Raw genomic sequence first — 15,137 nt, 5'->3', positions numbered from 1 at the left:
TGTGAGGATGGGCCCCGACGCCTCTCCTGCAGGCCGCCCATTGGCAAGCAGCAGGCCGGCTTTGACCAGCGGGAGGGGCTCTGGGTCCTTTTCCCCTGACTGAACCCAGCGGGCAGAGGGGAGCGATAACGGGCTGGGAGCTCCTGGAGCCGGAGCAGCCCGGGGGCAGTTGGGACAGGATCCAACCCCTGGCTGGGTTCCCTCGCACAGGGCAACACCAGCCTTATGGAGCCTCCTAACGCCTGGGCAGCGCTGCACATTCGTCTACGCCAGCGGGTGGCGCTCTTCCTTTAAACGAGCCCGTGCCGTGGCTCTATCTGCGGAGCCTTGGGTCGGGATCTGGGCCCTGTGGCCCGTTTCCGTCTCAGGGTCCTGCTCCCCCTGTGTCTCTCCCGGCACCAGGGATCCCATCCAGGCAATGGCCCAGGCGGCTGGAGGGAATACGAGGGAGGGGAGGAGAGCTCTGCTTCCAGGTGGTGTAGGTGGATCTCCCACAAAAGTCTCCAGCCTACAGTAACTCCCTGGACAGCTGGGACGAATGAGGCCTGTGCTCTCCCCTCACCCTGGCGTCCCCGTCCCTGAGCATTGGCTTCCCGGCCCCTCACGCCCCTTGGTGATCTCTCCCCAGCACGGACCCCGTCCTGAGGGACATGTGGCCGGAGGGCGAGGTCAGCATCACCGAGGTGACCAAGCGCCCCCTGACGGCCGCCACCCTCTTCAAGAACTCCATGGTGGCGCTGGTGGAGAACCTGGCCTCCAAGGTAACGCTCCCCCACCCCCACCCCGGCTCCTCCTCGGTCATCTGCTTCACCGGGGCCCTCTGGCTGCTGCCGGCAGTGAGCAGGGCTGGCCAGAGGTCCCACGGTGCCCTGTGTGACAGAACAATAGGATACCCCACCTCCCCTGTGTCTGGACTGGGAGCCTGGAAGGACCTTCCCAAGGCAGTCAGGGAGCTCGGCGTGTGCTCCTGGGGCCAGTGTCATCCGCCAGGCAGGGCCCTGGGTGGAGCTGGCCCTACACAGCCACTGAGCTTGCATAGGCCCATGGTGGCCACTGGCAGCATGTAGGGATGGGAGATTGGCAAAGGTGGGATACCCCGAGATGGGTCTGGGCCCAAGGCCTCCCTCCGGTTCCAGGCTGGATTCTGTGTCCCTTAGCACGCAGAGCCAAGCCCAGGCAGGGTGAGGTTCAGGATCTGGCCTCTCCCAGATCGCAGGGAGTTCTGAACGGCCCATCGGAGGGGAAGGCTCCAACTGTCGGGCCAGAACCTGGATCCAGGCTTGGCATTTGGGGTTATGCTCTAACAGTGCCCCTGCACCTCTCCTTCCAAACACGTCTGCCGCCTGGACGCTTCCCAGAGCGCCCCGTGGCTGAAGGGCCCAAATCCCAGGAGAGGGACAGGCCTCCTGGCATTTCCAGCCCCACATGCCCGGGCTGCCCCTAGTGCACATCTGAGGCCCCGCTCCTCATCCTTCCAGCACTGACCCCTCCAGTCACAGAGCCGCCCGTGGCCCCCTCCCTGCCCAGCTTCTTGGTGCCACCCCCCACGGGTGGCAGCATGGCTGGCCAGCAGGACACCCAGCCCTACATCTCCCAGCCGCTCTACTCCCCAGCAGCCTGTGAGCTTGCTCGGTGGCTGGGCACTGTGGTGGTTGGGCAGGGGCGAGACAGCTGGATGGTTCCCCCCACCCTTCTGCCCTTGTCGCCATGTGACGGTGGGATAGCCCTGATGGACGAGGTCTGGGAGCATGCCATGCTTGCTCCTGCCAGAGGGGGAGCTCTTGAGTGGCACGAGGGCCTCCCGCCCCAGGAACCGGGTCCTCTACCTGCCTCTGCCCTCTGAGGCTGCTCCCCTCCCTCCCCGGATTGGCCCGCTGCTCATTTGATTGGCTAACTGATGAGTAGCTCCACCTGGACTTCTTAAAGGGCCAGCTCCTAAGAGGGCACTGTTAGCACCTGGAGCGTAGCCACCTGTCGGTTTGATTCCTGCAGGTCAGCTGGGTCTGGGTGCAAATCCTGACTTGCTCAGCAGCTGAGGGCCCCTGAGATGGACCTGACAGGCTGCCTGCTGGTTCCTAACCAGAGCCAAGCAGCAGATTGGCCAGTGTAGCCGACCCTAAACAGCAGCATCCCCCAGCCTGCGTAGCCCTCCCTGACCTGGTCCTGCCCTCCGCCGACCCGCTGCCCCGGCCCCAGCCTGCACACGCTCCATTCAATTCGCCGCGAGGATAAAGACCTGATTTAAAGGGGAGCGCATGTGTCTGGCTGAGCGGAGACACGCGGGGACCCCAGCTGCCTTGGCAACAGGCAGCAGTGAATAATACCCGTGAATCATTTGGCATTTGCTCCCGTTTCTGATCGGGAACCTGTTCCCAGAAGCTGCAGCAGCTAAAATTAGCCCTCGGTAGGAAGAGAAGTAGTGAGAGGCGGGGGAGGGAGCCAAGGAGAGGGTTGGGGGAGGGGAGCCCAGATGTGTGCCGCTGGCCCAGCCAGACGTGCACGTGGATCCGCTCTGGCACGGAGCCACCCAGACAGGCATGGGCAGAGGCACACGCCTGGCTGCACCCCCAGCCAGACACGGCCATGCAGGCAGAGATGTGTGCACAGACAGAAGGACATGTAGACACGTGGCCACCCAGACGTACATGCACGGATCCACGCAGACTTAGAGCGAGAGACCCACAGCCATGGAGGTGTGTTCGTGCGATTGATGCACGCTGGGACGCGCACTGTCCGTGTACGCACACTAAAGCAGACCCACACGTGCCTAGAGACACCCCCAGCTAGCCAGCACTTGTTTGGCTGTGGGGATGGGACTCGGCTCAGGCTTGTGGCACAGGTGTTAGAGGAGACACTGGCACTGGAGAACACGAGCCCCGGGCGCTGCTGGATTGACTGTTTCTCACTCCCCACTCCTCTAGCTGCTCATTAGCTCTGCCTGGGCACCTGCTCTGATGCTGTCACTGGCAAGCTGATGTCTCAGCCAAATTTAGCTCCAGTGTGAGCTGCCGCGAGGCTCAGAGCCGTGATTCTGTCTCCTGGATCAACCCAGCTGGAGCGGAGGAGCTGCCTGTCCCCATCACATGGCCGCAATGCTGCTCCCATTCACCGTAGCCCCACTGTGCTGCACACTGTAACCCATGAGAGCACCATGGGGACAGCTGTGAAGTGGCTCCTCTGCTCCCAAAACACAGCCCCTACCATGTGAGCTACAGGAGAATCCCTTTCAGCAGTGCGGGACTTATGACACACAGCTGAGCAGTTCTGATCGGTCCAGCAGAGGGCAGTGGTGACACACACACGTACTCACCCGCTGCATACAGCACAACCTGCCCCTGGACGCCGCCCCCACCACTCTGCCCAGGGAGCTCCCACGGGGTGTTAGGAGCGGGTTGGCACTGTATATCCAGGGCAGGACCGGAGCAGTGGAGTGGGCAGGGCTCGCAGGAGCTCACCATGCTCTCAGCTGGCCCCTCTCCTCCCTGCCAGGCCAGGGGAGACGCTCTCCCATGGCCCCGACTGCCCTCGGGACGGGGGTGTTGTCCCTCACGGGCGCCTGCCCTTGCCGGATCTCTTTTGGCACCACCTGGCTGCGTTGGGAGTGGGGGGCTGCCATTCAGTTGGGGAACACAGGCAAGGCACTGCCTGCAGCTCCCCGGGCACTGCCCCCCAGCTGCCCACTGCCAGGTTCATAGATTTCCTCTGGTTGCCCCCTCTCCCTCATTGAGTTCTGTACCGTGCTCGTGGGGAGCTGAGTGGGGCAGGGGCTGTGTCATTCCCCGTGGCCCGGATCCATGGGGTCGGGGCTACACCCCCCGCTGAGGAGCTGTTCAGTGGGCCGCGCCCCCGGGCGTCTTGCTCTTCCTCCAGGGTTGGCCACGTGCCCTCAGCCCCTTCGAGCCTGAGCGTCTGGGTCTCCAGAACCCCCCATGAGCTCTGCTCAGTGAGTCTAGCCGAGCTGAACGCCTGAGGGAGACCTGCCCACTCTGCAGGGGCTAACACGCCTCGCCAAGCGTTGGCAGTGCCATTCCCACAGCGCTGGCAGAACGGGCGGGTTTCTTGGTCGCCTGGCATGCAGTCTAGGAGCCCTTAGCTTAGCCCAGAGAGCTGCAGGTCTGGTCAGCCCAGAGCCAGGCCGTGCTGAGCCCCGGCTCTGTGTGTCTCTGTCTACCCGCCAGGGTCAGCTCCCCAGTGAGATCCCTGAGACCTTCCAGCTCACACTTTCCCAGGCCTTGTTCTCCAGCCGGGGCCTGTGCTCCGCTTCCCTGCGGAGAGGTGGGGAAATCCCCCTCCCTCTGGGTCTGTGTTCACCAGGCCTCAGTGGCCCGATGATTGGCTTTGCCATCTTCTTCTTGGATTCTCCTTCGATCAGCCTCGGCCAGTCGTTTTTAACGCCCCAGGTAGATGCCGCCTGCCCCTGTGAAGAGACATATGGCTGGGTAGGGGGTGTGAGCATCACCGCCCCCTGCTGGGTAGTGTGTGTGCTGCGGCACACAATTGGCCCTGGGCTTGGCGGAGTGGCCAGCAGAGCCCAGGCCGGGCGCTCTCTGTGGAGCCGCAGTGCCATTGCATTCACCCCATCACTTCCCTTGGAGGGGCACGTTTCCCCTCTGAGGTGGCAAGGCACACGCCCAGGCCCCAAGCGCACCCTGCTGCTGCCCCAGTCCTGCTGGGCTTCCACCTGCACCTCCGCTTCCCAGTGCCTGGCGTGCCCCAAATGCAGCCCCCTGCCCTGCTCCTTGGCTGGCCCTGGGCGGCCAGCCCCGTCAGCGCCCCCCGGCTCACCCTGCAGCCGGGGGATCCCCCGGGTCAGCCCTGCCTTTCCCAGGCTTCTCCTGGGTTGGTCTCTGGAGACAGAGGCCTCGAGGGGCAGAGCTCATCCCCAGAGCAGGTGACCCCTCCTCTCTCCTCCCGTCAGCCCTGGGCCTCCTTCCCCACCGATCCCCATATACGTGGCACCATTCCCCCTACTCCCTGCCCAGCCATCCTGGGGGCTCCTCCCGACACCCCCTTCACTGGCATCCCCTCTCCAGAGCCTCCCCCCCAACCCGCTGCCCCAGAGTGACGGTCACAGCAGCAGCTCGAGGGCCCCTCCCCCCCCATGGTTTCAGTGACACCCCCTCCTCTCCCCCCAGGAGCCCTACTACGTGCGCTGCATCAAGCCCAATGACCAGAAGTCGCCGCTGCTCTTTGACGCCGAGCGCTGCCGCCACCAGGTGGAGTACCTGGGCCTGCTGGAGAACGTGCGGGTCCGCAGGGCCGGCTTCGCCTACCGGCAGCCCTACGACCGCTTCCTGCTCAGGTACCTGCCCCCCTGCCCCGTCCTGCCCCCGCTGGCCCAACCCCCCCACCCTGTCCCACTCCCGCTGGCCCAGCCGCCCCACCCTGTCCTGCTCCCGCTGGCCCAGCCGCCCCACAACGTCCCGCTCCTGCTGGCCCAGCCGCCCCACCCTGTCCCACTCCCGCTGGCCCAGCCGCCCCACAGCGTCCTGCTCCCGCTGGCCCACCTGCCTCCACTGACCCAGCCAACCTGTCCCACCACCATAGCTCCCTGCTGCCCCCTGCTGAGCCTCCCCTTCCCGCCCCCGCTGACCCGGCTGTACCTCCCCGTCCTGCCAACATTGGCTCCTGGCTACCCCACCCCATCCTGATTTTGGGCTGTATTAGTAGCAGCATTGCCAGCAGATCGAGGGACGTGATCATTCCCCTCTATTCGGCATTGGTGAGGCCTCATCTGGAGTATTGTGTCCAGTTTTGGACCCCACACTACAAGAAGGATGTGGAAAAATTGGAAAGAGTCTAGCAGAGGGCAACAAAAATGATTAGGGGGCTGGAGCACATGACTTATGAGGAGAGGCTGAGGGAACTGGGATTGTTTAGTGTGGAGAAGAAGAAGGAGGGGGGATTTGATAGCTGCTTTCAACTACCTGAAAGGGGGTTCCAAAGAGGATGGATCTAGACTGTTCTCAGTGGTACCAGATGACAGAACAAGGAGTAATGGTCTCAAGTTGCAGTGGGGGAGGTCTAGGTTGGATATTAGGAAACACTATTTCACTAGGAGGGCGGTGAAGCACTGGAATGGGTTACCTAGGGAGGTGGTGGAATCTCCATCCTTAGAGGTTTTTAAGGTCAGACTTGACAAAGCCCTGGCTGGGATGATTTAGTTGGGGATTGGTCCTGCTTCGAGCAGGGGGTTGGACTAGAACCTCCTGAGGTCCCTTCCAACCCTGATATTCTATGATTCTGCTGCCCCCTGCCGCACCTCCCCTTCCCGCTCCATCCTGACATCAGTCCCCACCATGGGTCAGAGCTGTCCCTTCCCTGGAGGCCAGCCCAGCTGCTCTCCATGCTCAGGACCCCGCTGTCTCCATGCTTAGGTATAAGATGACCTGCGAGTACACGTGGCCCAACCACCTCATGCCCACGGACCAGGAGGCCACGCGGGCCCTCATCGACCAACATGGCTTCCAGGACGACGTGGCCTATGGCCACACCAAGATCTTCATCCGCAGGCCCCAGACCCTCTTCTGCCTGGAGCAGGAGCGGGCCCAGCTCATCCCCATCATCGTGCTCCTGCTGCAGAAGGTGAGGGGGCACCGGGGGGTGCTGCTGAGTTGCTCTGTCCCCCCCGGCAAAGAGACGTGATCCCCTGTGTGTGTGTGTGAGGGAGTGGGGGCTAGAGATTAGAGCAGGGGGAGCTGGGAGCCAGGACTCCTGGGTTCTATCCCTGGCTCTGAGAGGGAAGTGGGGGCTAGGGGTTAGAGCAGAGGGGGCTGGGAGCCAGGACTCCTGGGTTCTATCCCCAGCTCTGGGAGGGAAGTGGGGGCTAGGGGTTAGAGCAGAGGGGGCTGGGAGCCAGGACTCCTGGGTTCTATCCCCAGCTCTGGGAGGGAAGTGGGGGCTAGAGGTTAGAGCAGGGGGAGCTGGGAGCCAGGACTCCTGGGTTCTATCCCTGGCTCTGAGAGGGAAGTGGGGGCTAGGGGTTAGAGCAGGGGGGCTGGGAGCCAGGACTCCTGGGTTCTATTCCTGGCTATGCTGCTGACTCGCTGTGTGACGGCAGGCAGGATACTCCCCCACTCCCTGCCTCAGTTTCCCAGCTATGAAATGGGCCGATGACCCTTCCTGACTCAGCGGGGGCATGGCGAGGATAAATGCCGTGCTCTCTGCGTGGGGCTCCCACGCGAGCGACTGTTTGTCCCTGCCTGTGCAAGGCTTTGAGATCCTCGCACGGACAGTGCTAGAGAAGGACCAAGTATTACGGCCATTCACAGCACCCACGCTGTGGCGGCATCAGCCGGGGAACAGGTCCCAGGGTGGTGGTGCCCCCACCTGCCTGCTTGGTGGCCTCTGTGAGCCGAGTCTGCCAGGTCTCAGTCCAGTGGAGGCGTGTCTGTGTCCTGAGCCCCACCCTCCAGGTTGGGCCGCGTGTGCTCAGGAGCCAGGGGTTGTCTGTCCCCAGAGCTGTCCCGTGGGGGCTTTGCCATGTGGGTGGGGTGAGCTGTGATCTGATCCCTCCCATGTCCCAGTGCCACAGACCCAGCTCTGGCAATGGCTTCACCTGGCGCCTGGGAATGGCCCCTCCCCACTCCCGTGCTGGGTCAGGAGGACGCCAGGGTCCATCGGCCGCTGTGCTGTCAGAGCGGATTAGCAGCAGCCTCTCGCACGTGGGAGAGCGAGCAGGGCACCGGGGTGTTCTGATCCCAGCCACCCATCGGGCGCTGAACCACTGGGAAGGAGTCAGGACACAGGCACATGGGGAGGGCAGGGAAGGGCGGACACTGCCCATGATCCAGAAGGAACCTAATGGAGCCAGGTTGCCGGCAGGCGAGGTCAGACGAAAGGGGTGCAGTGCCGAGGTTGGGCCCCAGGTGCTCGCTCTGCCCCGAGGGTCCAGTCCCCTGACCGTGCTTGCCCCGCTCCAAGCCCCCAACCTCCTTGACTGCCGTGGTGCTGCTGCTCCGCAGGGGCCAGCCCCCGACCCCTTTACTATCTATAGACGTGGCACCGTTAGCAGATTTCCCGACAGCCGACGAAGCGTCTGGCTGGGGACCTGCTTAGTCACATCAGAAGCAGCCCAGGTGACGGGCTGATGGGGAGCGCCGGCGCCGGAGCCCTCAGGGCCCGAGTGCCAGCATCTGCAGCACTGCCCGGTCCCCGGGGGTGAAGGGAGTGAGGCTTGGCCGGGCATCCCCGGCACCCCAGAAAATCTACGTGTCTCTGGGTGGCCGCTGGAGAAGCTGTGGAATTTCCGCCCCGCCCCAAATCCCCATTTCTCAGCGTTTGTCCCCAAACTTTTGTACAGTGAAAAATCCCAGAACGTTTCAACTGGGAAACGTTAAAGCGTTGTTTTTTTTATCGACACCAGCCTGTGTCCACCTGGGCCACCGTAGTGCCCTCGGGCTCCTGTCCTCCCTTATGGACCCTGCCTCTGTCCGGACTACATCTCCCAGAAGGTTTGGTTCAAAACTCTTCAGGCAGCCCAGGCTGGGCTCCCAGGCCCTAGAGCCAGTGTGCTATGGGCTGCCTTTTTCCTGCTGTCATTCCCTCTGTGTTTTCACTCCAGTGCCAACAGCTCCTTCACTTCCTGCCCTAAATGGCTGTGCCGCATTGCCACATGTGAAACGGCTGCTGCATCCCACCCCAGAGGTGGCTGCCCTTTGGTGGTGGGTAGAGGGATCCCCGTGTGCCTGGTTTGTAAAGGGCTCTGGAGTCCTCCTGCGGCAGAGAGAGGAGACGTGGTGTGGGGCTGGAGATGGCCCCATGGTTTGTGTGGCTCCGAATGCTGGCTGTGGGGTTTGCTCCTGATGGCCTCAGGGCACTGGGTGTGGGGTCCTGGGGGCTGGCAGGTGGGGGCCTTGCCAGCAAAGGTGTGACTGGGTCTGTGTGTCTGTCCCAGGCGTGGCGGGGGGCCCTGGCCCGGCGGCGCTGCCGGTACCTGCGTGCCATCTACACCATCATGGGCCACTACAAGCGGCACAAGGTGAAGACGTACCTGCTGGAGCTGGTGCGCCGCTTCCAGGGGGTGCGCAGCATGGCCGACTACGGCAAGAGCGTGGAGTGGCCCGACCCGCCGGCGGTGCTGGCGCAGTTCCAGGAGAACAGCAAGCTGCTCTTCCGCAGGTAACGCCGGGGGACAGAGGGGGCGCCCTGCACCCAGGCCCTGCTCCCCCCTGGGCCACTCGCTGACAAGGCTAGAATCAGCCACAGTGCAGCCTGGCAAGCGTCCCTGCCACTCCAGGTCGGCCCACGCCCCTCGCTCCTGACCCACAGCCCCCCCGCTGCCCCAGCTTGGCCCACGCCCCTCGCTCCTGACCCACAGCCCCCCCGCTGCCCCAGCTTGGCCCATGCCCCTCGCTCCTGACCCACAGCCCCCCCGCTGCCCCAGCTTGGCCCATGCCCCTCGCTCCTGACCTACATCCCCCCCCCGCCGCCCCAGCTCGGCCCACGCCCCTCGCTCCTGACCCACAGCCCCCCCGCCACCCCAGTTTGGCCCACGCCCCTCGCTTCTGACCCACAGCCCCCCCCCCCCCCGCGCCGCCCCAGCTCGGCCCATATCCCTCGCTCCTGACCCACAGCCCCCCCCTGCCGCCCCAGCTCGGCCCACGCCCCTCGCTCCTGACCCACAGCCCCCCCCCCCCGGCGCCCCAGCTCGGCCCACGCCCCTCGCTCCTGACCCACAGCCCCCCGGCTACCCCAACCACGGACCCCCGCAGCTCTGCCCGGGCCCACCTGACTGATAGGCAGTGATTGCTTCATTCCTATGGGATTCGCCCAGTGGCAGCCGGGTGCGATGCTGTCCAATAAGCCGAGGGGAGCAAATGCAGGCCCCCAGCTCGCAGCCTGCCCCAAGGGGATGCTGTGTGGGGGGCTGCCCCCCAGAGGCCAGGAACCTAGCAGGGCAGCCGGGATCCCTGAGCCCCCTCCCCTCGCTGCAGGTGGCGAGCCAGGCAGATTGTGAAGAACATCCCTCCCTCGGACATGGCGCAGATCCAGGCCAAGGTGGCGGCCATGGAAGTGCTGCAGGGCTTGCGCAAAGACTGGGGTTGCCAGAGGAACTGGGGCCGGGATTACCTGTCGTCGGTGAGTGTTTGGCCCGGGGAGCTGCCCGGAGCCCGCTGGGCCAGTGATGCTGGCAGAGTGGGTTCGGGATGGGAGGCAGGTAGGGAAGTGGTGTGGCCTTGGTGATCCAGCAGGGGGCGCTGCTCTCTTGGAGGGTTGTGAAAGCAGCACTGGATGAGGCGGGCGCTGTGCTCGGGGGGGGGGGCGTCCCAGCTGGGCGAGGGGGGGGAGGCAGCTGCCCGCCCGAGCATCTGCTCTCGCCGCCCACAGCTGCTTTCTGCTGCCAGGCTGCAGTTGCCATAGCGACAGGCTCCCGTTAAAGCCCCGTTTCTCCCTTTGTTTCTCCCGGGCTGGTCCCTGTGCCCCCATGCACCCCCTCCTCTGGGTTCTCCCGGCTCTGCCCCTCCCGTGTCCGGGCTGAGAAGGAATGGCTGGGGGGCCCTCGGCTCATGCAAGCCAAGCAGCATGTGGCCAGGAGGAGACCCCAGGAGCGGTGCCGGTGACTGCGTTCATCTCTGTGAGTCCGTGCTCCTGTACAGTGCAGGGGGCGCTGGTCCGCCCGCAGGAGGGGCCCACCTGTCACTAAGGAGCCTGGGCGCCCCTTTAACTATCCGGGGGCCTGGCCAGATTCCAGCTCTGAGGTACGTTCTGGCTCCCATTGTGGCTTCAGCTAGATGCAACGTTTTCTTTGATTCTTTTTTTTTTTTTTGGCCACGTTGCTGCGGGATGTTCAACAGCAGCTGCGTCGCACCCCAGAAGTGGCTGCATTTTTGGTGCTACTCCATCTCCATTCCCCCTCAGCCGGCTGTGTGGTGCGGCTCCCTTCTGCCTAGTGCCAGGCTGAGTGCCAGTATGCAAGTCCTTCTCTTTGCCTCCCCGGTTGGTACTGCCAGGGTAACTCAGCTCCAGTGGCTCTCGGTCACCGGGCTGTGGGCATAGTGTGTGTGGGGTCACCCGCCCCTCACTGGCCTGGGCCTGGAAACAAAACTCCCCATCCCTCCTCGGTAGGGTCATGTGCCAGGCAAGTTGGCAACTGGGCTGCGGTGGGGTGACAGGTCTCCCCTGGGCATCAGGATCCCCACTTCAATTATGCCAGCCTGGACCACGAGCTGCCCACCCCCACGCTGCCCGTGCTGGGCATTGACTGGCCTCTTGTTCTTCTCTGGCTCAGCAGCCTGCCAGGAGCAGGTGCCTCCTTGCTACACTGAGCGTCCTTTTGCTGCCTACTTCCTGCGCTGGCTCTTCCCCGGGCTGCGGCTCAGCTCCCCAGAGGGGCCCCAGTGTTCCTCTCCCCCGGGACGATCCCAGCGTGGATCCGGCTCTCCCAGCCAGCACGTTTCAGGGGGACTCCATTGGGGGGTGTGCGGGTCTGAGTGGGCCTGCTGGGATTTTCTCCATCCAGGGGCCTGTCAGGATGCGGGAGAAGGGTGAGCTGAGGGCTGGGGAGGCATCAAGGCCGTGGGAGAAGGCAGAGAGACCCTGGACCCGGAGGGTGCTGCGAGGCAGCAGATCCCAGCTGGGCATGGGTGGGCAAAGGGCTGGAGACTGAGTGGGCCTGTTGGGATTTTCTCCTCCCCATGGGCATCACTTCAGTGCTGACAAACAGGGAAGAGCGTCAGCAGCTGACCTCTTGGCCCCACCGCGTGGGTCTCCCAGTCGAGTGCCGAGCCGCTCCTGCTTAGTTCCAGGGAGCCGCTGAGCACCACAGTCGTGCTGAAGGTAGTGAAAGCCCCTTCCCGCGCCATGCCGAATCAGCCGGCCGCCCGCACAGGGAGCTCGGCCTCCCCCTGGGCATGGGGAGAGCCCACCGCAGCCCCATCTGCCTGACGGAGCCTCTCCCGGATTCTGTTCTGCTCTCCAGGTGGCTGAAAACCCTGTCATGGCCGCCCAGTTCGCCAGGAGGGTGCAGGCCCTGAAGGACAAAGTGCACTTCGGCTCGGTGCTGTTCTCCTGCCATGTCCGCAAGGTGAGGAGCCTGGCGCGGCAGGGCCCCTGGGGGGCTGGGCCCCCCTCTCTCCTGCCATGGCCCTGCTCCGTGCGCTGGACAGTGCCTGCCTCAGCCCCTCGCCCTGGGGAGATCCCCAAGCCGGCAGGATCCGGCAGGAGTTTTGGGCCCACCTGCAGTCCATGATGCTGATAGGCCATTTCCCTCCCCCCTGCCCTACAGGGACCTTATTCTGCAGGGTCCTCAGCGCCCTCGTTTCTCCGAGCAGCCGGGGGGCGAGGGGAAGGTTGGGGATCGGGTGTCCATGACAGTGGAGCACTGAGCGGCTGCTCCTGGGAGGGCAGGAGGGAGCCCCTCCCCCCCCCCGGCAGGGTTGAGGCACAGGGGAGGTGGCAGGGAGTTGGGGACCCCTGGGCTGGCCCAGCTGCCTGCCTCTTGCTCAGGGCCCTGGCTGTGATTCTCCCCGCACCCCCGGGTGACTTGGTCTCCCCCGCCATGCAGATCAACCGCTTTAACAAGAGCAGGGACCGGGCCATTCTCGTCACGGACCAGCACCTCTACAAGCTGGAGCCCAGGAAGCAGTACAGGGTGATGCGGACCCTGCCTCTGAGCACGGTGAGTGCCCTGCGAGCCCTCCCATCTCCCTGGTGGATCATCAGCAGGCTGGGCACCACAGCCAGCAGCCCTGATCGAAGCCATGTGGGCAGAGCAGGGATGGAGAAGATCAGGCTCAGCTGCTCTGTCCCCCTTTCAGTGCTGGCTGGTGGCAGTAGTGGGATTTCCCCCAAGAGACTCCTGAACCCCAGTGTGGACAAGCAGGGTGGTTGGGGAAATGCTGGAAGTTGATCCAGAAGCAGCTGGGAAATGTCCTTTCATGGGGAAACCCGAGACCTGGGTAATAAGGCAGAATCCCAAATGCCCTTCCCAAGATATTCGCCACAGCATCTCTGTTGTGCTAGGCGCTTTTCTTCAGAGTCCGTGTCCCTCCATAACACCCCAGCGCTCTTCTAAGGAGCGCTGAACTGAGCAGCAAGCTGAGACGCAGGGCACCTGTGGGCAAGTCATTGCATCAGCGGCAGAGCCAGGAACTAAACCCAGGATTCCCGACGCCTAGTCCTCTGCCCTAACCACTAGCTGCTGCTCCTTCCCGCAGCCCCCTCTGTGGTGTTACAGCGAATAGCACTGGGGGGCAGAGGGCACCATGCTGCTCCAGCATTAAACCTGGACAGGATGCAGCGGCAGCAGCATCACCACCCCAAACGGTCAAAAATCACAAGACAGGCCTCAAACACTTGCCTTGCTCTGCAACTTGGGGCATGGGTTACTTGGCAGGATCATCTAGGCATCGCTCAGCAAATCAATTCCCTGCTGTCGCAGGAACCTGAGCCCCTCCTCTTCTCTGCATAATCACATGACTCTGGGAGCTGGGGATTTAATAGAAACATCAGGTACTGCGAAGTTAATGATGAAGGCACAAGAGCTGGCAACGCTGGGGCAGGGAATAGTCCTGCGCTTGCAGGATGACAGATTAGATCACCTGGGCCCTTTCTATTCTTAACTACTGTGCCCTGGAGAAAATTCCCCTCTCCGTGGGGGCTGATCTGAGGGGAGATGCCTGGTCTCTGGGCACAATGGACCACTTGGCACATGGCGAAGAGGAACATGTGATCTGGAGGGGATGACATCACCTGGACCCTGCCACATCTCCTCCCATCAGCCAATCAGAATACAGAATCATCTCCATGCGGAACAAACACTAGCCAATTTGCCATCTCATTGGCTGACGTGGTGGCCGGTTGTGGGTGGGCTTAGAAAATGAAAGACCAATAGCAAAGGGGTGACTGTAGATTCCCAGCTACCACTCTGCCCTTTGCCCCCCGGTGGCCATGTGGGGAATTGCCCCCTGCCCCCTGCCTCAGCGAGGGAGCATGGCGTGTCACTAACCCGGAGCGTGTTTGTCCTGTGCAGGTGACGGGAGTGAGCGTGACCAGCTGCCAAGACCAGCTGGTGGTTTTTCACACCCAGAACCACGACGACCTGGTCATCTGCTTCCATAAGATGCAGCCGGAAGAGGACAACCGAGTTGGGGAGCTGGTGGGCGTACTGGTGGACCACTTCAAAACGTGAGTGATGGCATTGGTGCAAGACACAAGAAGGGACGGGGCAGGGGATCGGGGCACGGCTGGGTCAGGGTGTGGATGGGAAAACCCCGGTGGTGCTGGTGCTCTTCCCTAGGAGTCAGAGATGAACCCACGGCTATGGTGTGGTGCTCAGGGAGGTGCTGTCTTGCAGATCGGCTATAAAGTAGGACCTTGACTGTTTGTGACCATTACAGATCTTGTGGTGTTTTAGGGCTCAGTCCCCCAGAATCCAGGCTAAATAATTACATTCCCCTTCAGGTATCATCCGAACGCAATAGTCTCGATTTTCTCTCCTAAACTCCGGTGTAGCTGTTGCTGTGTGCAGTCGAGCGGCTGCTGTGTTCCACCCCAGAGGTGGGAGCATTTCAGCGCGGAGCAGAGTGGCATGACTCCGGTTCTGGGTCATAGCCCTCGCAGGGGATAACTGCAGCTAGGGCCGGGGTTAGTACTTGGCTCGGCCCCGAAGAAGCCTGCAGTTGATGGCAGCTTCCCTTGGGAGAAGGAACTGGTCAGCATGAACCTCTTCCCGAGCACTAGGGGCCTGCACGAGACGGTGGTGGGTCGGGGGGCTGGGTGACCGGAGCTCTGGCCCCACTGGCCCGTTCACACTCTGGCTCCCCAGACAAAGGCCACCAAACGACTATCAGCTGGTCACTGTCACTAGGCGGCTCGAGGTGACCGGCAGTGGCTAGTGGATCTGAGCCACGCCCGGGAATTATCCAGCCATGGTGGCTCAGTAGTTAACGTGTTGGGCTTGAAATCCGCCGGGGCTCCCCCGACCCGTTCAAACCTTGCTCCCGGTGAGGTGGGCCTGGATTATACAGGCTGTCGGAGGAGAGGATCCCAACGGTCCCTTCCGGCTCTGTAGTCTATGACCCGCTCTCAGGCACCGGCAGCGCCTGGGATGGATTCAACCCCACAACCGAGAGTCGAAAGGCCCCATGGCCCATTACCAACCCCCGAGCCCTCCCGCCCGTGTCTGCGCTGGCAGG

The 15,137-nt window shown here is 63.2% G+C and overlaps 1 protein-coding gene across 1 annotated transcript in view; it reads left to right on the top strand.

Annotated features, from left to right (window-relative positions):
- The window catches only part of LOC101949488 (unconventional myosin-Ig), a 67,210-nt gene that overhangs the window by 25,357 nt on the left and 26,716 nt on the right, over positions 1-15,137 (top strand). Inside the window, exons 14-21 of the mRNA XM_008173116.4 lie at positions 629-761; positions 5,136-5,302; positions 6,378-6,585; positions 8,897-9,120; positions 9,936-10,080; positions 11,921-12,025; positions 12,506-12,619; positions 13,973-14,127. Coding sequence (XP_008171338.2) covers positions 629-761; positions 5,136-5,302; positions 6,378-6,585; positions 8,897-9,120; positions 9,936-10,080; positions 11,921-12,025; positions 12,506-12,619; positions 13,973-14,127 — 1,251 coding nt within the window. The remainder of the gene's footprint in view (positions 1-628; positions 762-5,135; positions 5,303-6,377; positions 6,586-8,896; positions 9,121-9,935; positions 10,081-11,920; positions 12,026-12,505; positions 12,620-13,972; positions 14,128-15,137) is intronic.

The sequence above is a fragment of the Chrysemys picta genome, chromosome 2 (genome assembly GCF_011386835.1).
Source record: "Chrysemys picta bellii isolate R12L10 chromosome 2, ASM1138683v2, whole genome shotgun sequence".
NCBI lineage: Eukaryota > Metazoa > Chordata > Testudines > Emydidae > Chrysemys > Chrysemys picta.
This window is presented reverse-complemented; position numbering and strand designations above follow the sequence as displayed.